Source organism: Meles meles, chromosome 11 (genome assembly GCF_922984935.1).
Source record: "Meles meles chromosome 11, mMelMel3.1 paternal haplotype, whole genome shotgun sequence".
Taxonomy (NCBI): domain Eukaryota; kingdom Metazoa; phylum Chordata; class Mammalia; order Carnivora; family Mustelidae; genus Meles; species Meles meles.
Window position 1 is genome coordinate 67,737,400 of NC_060076.1, and position 8,133 is coordinate 67,745,532.

At 50.0% G+C, this 8,133-nt stretch overlaps 1 protein-coding gene across 5 annotated transcripts in view; it reads right to left on the reverse strand.

The window, feature by feature from the left end:
• Nucleotides 1-7,408, reverse strand: part of DAPK1 (death associated protein kinase 1) — a 173,314-nt gene extending 165,906 nt beyond the window's left edge. The window contains exons 1-2 of one of the 5 annotated variants that reach the window (XM_046022634.1): nt 7,300-7,408; nt 6,005-6,174 (exon numbers count right to left, since the gene is read on the reverse strand). In XM_046022634.1, the coding sequence (XP_045878590.1) occupies nt 6,005-6,066 (62 nt within the window). In that variant the 5' untranslated portion in view covers nt 6,067-6,174; nt 7,300-7,408. The other 4 variants (XM_046022631.1, XM_046022632.1, XM_046022635.1 and 1 more) reach the window with 4 other exon arrangements.
• Nucleotides 7,409-8,133: the final 725 nt, after the last annotated feature.

Genomic DNA, 8,133 nt, shown 5'->3' on the forward strand with positions numbered 1-8,133 from the left:
CCCAGATGCCCTCCTCAGCCCCACTCCACCTGGGAGGAAATGGTCTTTGCCTTTAAGGGATCACAACTTTGCTAGAAGGTAGGAGGACGTGTTGACCCTGTCACCGCTCCTGATAAAAGCTCCATATGTAATTACTGGAAGTAATCTGAGCACCCATCTCTGTGATCCTGATGTGTGTTTTCCAAGGCTTTGGAGAGACAGCCAGTGTTATGGGGCCTTAGGTTTCCAAACGGCTTGGTAAGATACAGGCTTGGGATAACAGGGAATAGGGGGACTGAAGAGTCAGCTTCTTGCTTCTCAGCTCCCCAGCAGTAAAACGTCAACCCCCTATGTTTCTGGTCCCATCGGACCTAAATGATGCCCGCCTGGGTGTCCAGGGATGCCTTTCCAGTGCTGGCAAGCAAGCGTCCAGCCAAACTGCCCCTCACCGCCATCACTGTGCCCTCCTTCACAGCCTGGAAGACTACAATTAGACCATCCTAAAATGCACAGAATTCAAAGTCACTGAGTGCGGAATATAGTCGATGATGCCATAATGGTGTTGTACAGGGGGTGACAGAGGACAGCCACCCTGTGAGTACATCATAACACACAGAGCCGTCAATCACTATGTTGTACACCTGAAATGAATGTAACATTGTGTGTCAACTACACTTCAACTAAAAAAAAAATCACTGAACATCACCTCTAGTGCATCTATTTGAACCTTATCTCTCTTTAAACTTTGCAGCCTCTCCCATCAGAGGAAACATCTGAGGACACACGGAATCAGAAAGGCAAATAAAAAAAAATCTCATTCAGCGAAGTCCTACTGGATGATCTCACTAGTCAACCCAGGTGGGCCTGAGATCCCCCCTTCCAAAGAGAAAACAGGCTAAGAAGTCTTTCCTCCTTCTAGCCACACAGGATTGCCATAATTCTACGAACCCATCCTGTGATCTGCAGCAAACCAAATGAAAGACATATGCTGACTCCTGGAGTTTAGGACAAAGCCTTACTTCAATTAAAATGCCTATGGATTGTATGCCAGAATGAGAAAGTTTTAAATTTGAATTATTAAGCTTCCAGCCACCATCCGAACTGATGTAAATTATCTAATGCTTCACTTTGTTTCGTTTAAAACGGACCTTGGGCTTGGACATTTTAGCTGCGGTGCATATTACTGTCCAGGCACAGAGAACGCAAACAGAAGAACAGTTTCTACTCTTAGGAGTCGCAGCCCTTGACCTCCTAAGCTCATCCCCACCAGGGTCGTCCCTTACTGAGGGCCATACGTACGTACATGCATGTGTGCACGTGTGTGTGTGTGTGTGTGTGTGTGTGTGTGTGTTCACAGTGCTTCACATACAACAATCTATTCATCCCATCAACAAGCATTTACTGAGCGCCTACTGATGAGTATCTAAGTTGGCCTTGGAGATACACACCAATGAGCAAGTCCAAGGTCACAGCCCTGGGACAACCTGTGAGGAAAGCAGGTAATCATCTAACAATGATCTACAATGTGGGAAACACTGGGATGGGGACAACAGGTTATTAAAAATAATACCTCAGGCAGGGACAGCGCGTCAGGTGTTGACAGCCACAGTCTCTCATTCCCACAACACCTTACAAAGGTAGGTGTCTCCCCACTTTCCAAATGAGTGTCCCGAGGCTGTCTCACACCACACATTGCCTCTCCATCAGCATGAGCGCCCACATCATCATTTAGGTCTTAAATCCCCATCATGGTCCCAACGCCGCACCTGGCCACCCACATGGCTTGTCCAGGCACTGATCAAGACGTTGCCCGGTGTTACACAGCACACTGCACGCCCTGGGAGGAAAAGACCACGGAGCTCACCACAAGGAGCGCTCCAGCGGGCTACGAGAAGCAAGAGAATAATGACAGCACAAAGCAAGGACCCAGCATGGCACGACAGTCTGTGGTCGAGTACCAGCAGAGCAGAGTGCTTCAAGAGAGCACGTCTGAAGGAGAACTCACTGTGGAGGGAAGTTCTTCAGGAGGCAGGGCCCCAGTCTTAAGATCATGTGAGGTCAGACGGAGGGAAAGGAAAGCGGTGCTCAGCGAGATGTCCAGAAGGCTCCCACGTTAGGCTGAACCACCATGTAAAGGGGGCCCGAAGGCGGGGCAAGCCAGCCTGCTCCAGCTGCTAGGAGTGGCGAGGGTACCCCGGGGGGTTAAAAGTGACCCAGCTATTACGGCTCCGTTCACAAGAACCCCTCCCAGAAATCACTCCATGGGATGGAAGCAGTGCTTTATGGATGGAGAGTGAGACCCCAAAGGGCCTCCTGGAGTCAACAGAAAGTTGAAGACTCACCAAACAGTCTTCTAAAGGGTTGGGGGGAGGGTGCTCACGACAGGAGTTTGGACTCAGAGTGGGGAGGCCAAGGGCAACATCAATGTGCCTCCCCTCGCATGACCCTTTTCCCAGAAGGCATCCATTCACAAAATTGGCAAACAGAGCCTGAACAAAAATTGACTTGCAGGCCAAGTTATTAGCCTGCCTGGAACACCCACATGTGTCGGTCAGTCCTGCAGATAATATCTGCCTTGGTTTAATGCTTTACTGCGGATTAAAATACTTCTACATGTATTAGACTATGTAATTTTCAAAACAGCCACAACATAAGCACTGAGCCTATCACTTTATTTTTTTCTAAGTTTTTATGTATTCATTTAAGTAATGTGTACACCCAACACGGGGCTCAAACTCACAACCCAGAGAACAAGAGTCACATGCTCTTCTGACTGAGCTAGCCAGGCACCCGTAAGCCACTTGTTTTAAAAATGAAGATCCTGAGGGGAGCCTGGGTGGCTCAGTGGGTTAAGCCTCTGCCTTCGTTCAGGTCATGATCTCAGGGTCCTGGGATCAAGCCCCGCATCTGGCTCCCTACTCAGCGGGAAGCCTGCTTCCTCCTCTCTCTCTCTGCCTAATGCTCTGCCCACTTGTGATCTCTCTCTGTGCCAAATAAATAAATAAAATCTTTAACAACAACAACAAAATGAAAATCCTGAGGGTCAGAGAGGATAAGGGACTTACTCAAGGTAACTAGCAAGTTGCAGAGCCAGATTTTGAACCAGGATCTCTGTCCAGGGGTCGGTCTGCTGGATCATTACTGCGACAATCAGAGTACTTTATAAAGTTCTTTACAGGACAGAAAGCTTTTATGACAGTCCTGGGCAGTCCACACAGACACACAGACACTCGTACATAAGGTACTGTGTTGGTTTTCCTAAAAGTAAAGCAATAATAGTAATAATATTGAGCACACCCATCTCACCTCCTCTGGCTATGGACTTGGTCTCAGCATACGCATAAGCGAAAAGAGTACCTATTATTTCGATGACTCCTAAAGACATGCCGGTCAAGTGCAAAATGTACACCGGTCTGGGTATAACTCACTGCTCACAAGGGCCCTGCATCTGTGCTCCTTATCTGCCCATTTCCATTTCTGTGCTCTTTCCTTCATCTCTGTCTTAGCTCAGGACTTGTTTTCAGGAAGTGGTTATTTCCAAGGCAGATGTAAAAACCACAGGGCTTGGGAAAAAAAAAAAAACAACTTCCCCCTCAAATCAACCATTTTCCTCATTTTCAGGCAAAGCAAAAGCAGCTGTATCGAATGGATGGAATATATATTTTATTTTAAAAAACCCCAACTCCCAGTTTCTCAGAGCCCTTCTCTCAAATCCACAGGACACACAAATTAAATCAGCCCATCAACGAGGTGTCAATTAGTCTTACATGGTGGGGAGAAAGTTCTACACAGAAACGGAGACCAAGACAAAAGTCAAAGCTAAATGTAGTGAGAACGGAGCACGCCACCTCCCAGCTCAGAGGCAGAGGGCCTGTCATCTCGCCCACCAAGTGAAGATCACAACCCCCGCCACCAGCCTTAGGGAGACTTCGTTTTTTTTTTTTTTTTCTTTCTTTCTCATAACACATAATTCTACCAAAAGATCTTACTGAAAATATGGTCATATACTCAATCCATAAAGCAATCAGCTCACCTAATTTTAATTGCCCCTCTCTCTAGGAGAATTTATATAATGAGGCCACACTACACAAATGGAATTAAAATAAATTTTTTCACCATTTTTTCCCAGTGGGGAAACTCAAAGGAAAACTCCAGATACCACTCACTTTGCTGAAAACCACAGGAATAAAGTGATTTAATTCTAGTTAAAACAAATACTTCAACCACACACCCTTAAACCTTAATCTTAAACATATCCGTGAAATATGGTTTTTCAGAACTTTCCTTCTTCCTTATTCCCTCAGAAAATCTCCAATATATCATAAGCTCCTCCTAAATGCAGGCTCTCAGTGACATCCTGAGTTGATATTAAACACATACAGAAATACTTTGTTACAGTAACCTTTTAAAAATTGCTTTTAGGGGTGCCTGGGTGGATCAGTGGGTTGGGCCTCTGCCTTAGGCTCAGGTCTTAATCTCAGGGATCTCTGTCAAATAAATAAATAAAATCTTATTTTAAAAATGGCTTTTAGGGGCGCCTGGGTGGCTCAGTGGATTAAGCCGCTGCCTTCGGCTCAGGTCATGATCTCAGGGTCCTGGGATCGAGCCCCGCATCGGGCTCTCTGCTCCGCAGGGAGCCTGCTTCCTCCTCTCTCTCTGCCTGCATCTCTGCCTACTTGTGATCTCTCTCTCTCTGTCAAGTAAATAAATAAATAAAATCTTTAAAAAAAATGGCTTTTAGGGGCGCCTGGGTGGCTCAGTCGGTTAAGTGTCTGCCTTCTCAGGTCATGATCCCAGGGTCCTGGGATTGAGCCCTGTATGGGGCTCCCTGTTGGGGTGGCCGGGAAGCTTGCTTTTCCCTCTCCCCATCCCCCTGTTTGTGTTCCCTCTCTCGCTATGCCTCTCTCTGTCAAATAGCTAATTAAAATATTTTTTTAAATGGCTTTTATTTCCCATTCTTAACTGAACTTGTAAAAAAATTTTGTTAAGCTCCACACTGTAAATTCCCATTAGGTAACCTAGGGTGTGGGTGCTTTTGAACTTCCTTCTTAAAAAAAAAAAAAAAAAAAAAAGCTTAGGATCAGGACATCAGGTGAATATGGAAAAATACATATTTTGATACAAGTGTAAGTAAATACACACTTTCTGTTTGTTTCAAGATCATTCATTCAAAACATATCCACTAAAATCAAATCCTTATTTTGCACCTAAATTTAGGTGTGAAAATTGGGTTTTGTGCTACTTAGACCAGAGCTCAACACATCCTGTCAAATAACCAGTCAAGGGGAAACTGAGCCAGCCCTGAGACGCCTCAAAATAATCATTCTTTGTTCACCAGAAACTGAACGACTTGCCCTCAGAGTCACAGCTCCCACAACCAATGGAAGTATGCTCTGAATCCAGATAGCCATATTAGACTCTCAATCTTTTATCTGTTACAAATTTAACATTGTAAAGGAAACCAAAGCAACCAGGAACACCAACAGGGTAATTAAATCCCTGGCTGCAGGAAGTTTCAAAATCCAAACCCAACACCAACATCGGGCAAGTCGCCATATATACCCATACTTGCTCGTGTTACTCTGAAAATTCAAAGAGAGAAAGCATGAATATTTTAAATCCTACTAATTCGTCGGTCCGCTGTTAAAGTCACATACAAGACCTAACACCAGCTGCAAATATCTTACTAAGCTTTTGCCTCATCTCCGCGCTGCAAAAGCTGACAAGAATTACTGCAGACAATTAAATCTGTTCCTGTCCAGGGGTCTTGATCAACACCGTTTGCAGCATAATCTAGCACTGAAATTGCCTCTTCCATCATAGCCCATTGGATTAGCGGCTTTATTTCTGGACCCCAGGACGGGCTGGGCTAGCAACTCTTCTCTATAATTTGCACATCTCTTGGAAGGGAGAGGGAGCTGCCTGATTCAAACTGCATTTGTCTACCGCCCACTGCCCCCAATATTATGCATTCGCACAACCCAGTAGCATGCGCTTCCGGCACCCCCCCCCCCCCGCCCCGTACCTGCCAAGTTCCTCTCCGGTGTCGTAGTAATCATCCACGTTTTCCTGCCTGAACACAGTCATGATAAACTGTCACTCCTCACCAAAGCCCAGCGCACTTCAGCTCCGCTTCCCACACCATCACCACCGCTCCTGCGCCTCCGTGGGCCCCTCATGCATCAGTCTCCAGTCCTTTAAAATAATAGCAATAATAATAATAATACAATGACAACCCGAAAACGAAGGAGTCCTCCCCAGCTAAGAGCCCCTCCCGAGGACCACCTCTCCACGCTGCCCCGCCCCGCCGGGTGGAAAGGCGCACCCTTTGTTAAACCCGTGCCAGGGACGTCCCCCAGCCCCGCATCGCCCGCGCGCGCGTGGAGCCGGGCACAACCGCACCCCGAGGTCCGCGTTGGCGAAAACACTGCGCTCGGCGCGGATCGGAACCGGCTCCGGAAGTGACTGGCCTCCCCGCCTCCCCTCTCTCCACACACGCACGCCCACCCAGCTCCCCACCTCCGGGAGCGCCGCGGGAGAATGAAGCCCTCGCCCGGGCGGAACGCGCCTCGCTGGAAGCATCCTCCTCCGGCCTGCGGCTGCACAGCAACCCCGCGCCACCTCTCGGCTCCCGCACTCCCCGGCCGCCGCGGCCACCCCCACTCCTCCCTCGAGCCAGGCAGTCCCCAGAGGCACATTCCTGGCGACTCCCGCCCCGTTACCCGGCCGACCCGGCGTACGGCCGCCCGGGGGAGCAGGGGAGGAAAGGGAGCTGCCGAAGGAGGCGCGGTCGCCCGCTCCCGGTCTCCGCGCCCCGACACAAAGCGCCCGGCCCGGCCCGCGCCACCTGTTCCCACCCGGCCCTCGGGGCAGGGAGAGCCTCCTGGCTACGACCCCATTTCTCCCCGCAGTCCAGCCGCCCCCTCCTGGCCTTCCCGGTTGCCCTGGGCGCTGCCCCGGCAAACCCCGCCGCGCCGCCGGCCCGAAAGCAAAAGCAGGCGGCGGGGCACGGGAGGGGCCGGGGAGCGCGCGCGCGGCCACTCACCCCGGGCGTCCGGGAGCTGCCCGGGTCCCTCCGTAGCTGTCGGAGGCCGACCTAGGGCGCCAGCGCCGGAGACGAGCCGGGCGGCGGCGGGAGCGCGGAGAGAGAGCGAATGGGGGGCGCGGATCCCACGCGTCCGCCCCGGCGTCGGCTCGGTCGGGCGCTTCCCCTCCGGCTTGGGAGCAACCCCTCGGCTCCTCGCCGCCTTCCTGGCGGAGGGCGGCCGGCAGGCGGCCAATGGGGACCCCGCGGGCGGGCTGGCTGCACGGCCCACCCACCTCCGAGCTGCCCGGCCCGGCGGGCGCTGCGTTTTCTTCGCAGCGCTGACTGCTCCTCCCCGCTCCGCGCTCGGGGCTCGCTGGCGCGCTCTACCGCGCACACCCCCGCACACACCCACCCTGGAGCCGAGGGAGCGCCGCGCGCGTCGTGGGCGCCCCACCTGTGCACGCCGCTCGGCTGCCCCCTTCCGCCGCGTTTCAGAGAAATGCGACTCCTTCGTCCAGCGAATGTGTCCTGAGCGCCTGGCATGTGCCAGGCAAGGTGCTCGGCCCTGAGAATCGAGAGACCAAAATAAATTTTTAAAAATCCCTGCCCTCCTGAAACTTACATTCTGGTGGAGAAGATAGAAAAGAAATATGTAAGCAAATGAATAAGACCATTTCAAAAGACATCAGTTCTAGGGAGACAGTAACACGGGAGAATGGGATAGAGAAAGGCAGGGAGGGAGTGGGTCGAATTTACTTGTCTTTCCTCTCCGGAATAGGTGGTTTGAGCTGAGATCTGAAAGATAAGAAGGATGCAAACAGAGAAAAGATTGAGGTCTCAGAGGACCAATGAGCAATAGAAAGGAAGGGTTTATGTGGGCTCTTCAATATGGTATAGGCTATTGATGACTTGAAAAGTGGCTAGTCCCAAATGAAGTGTTCAAGAAGTGTGAAATGCACATCGGATTCCAAGACTGGGTATAGAAATAAGAATAAAAAGTATCTCGTGGATTTTTTTTTTAATAACTACATGTTCAGATGATAGTATTTTGGATATACTGAGTTAACTAAAATCTATTATTAAAATTAATTTCTCCTTTTACTTTTTAACTAGAAAATATAGCACTA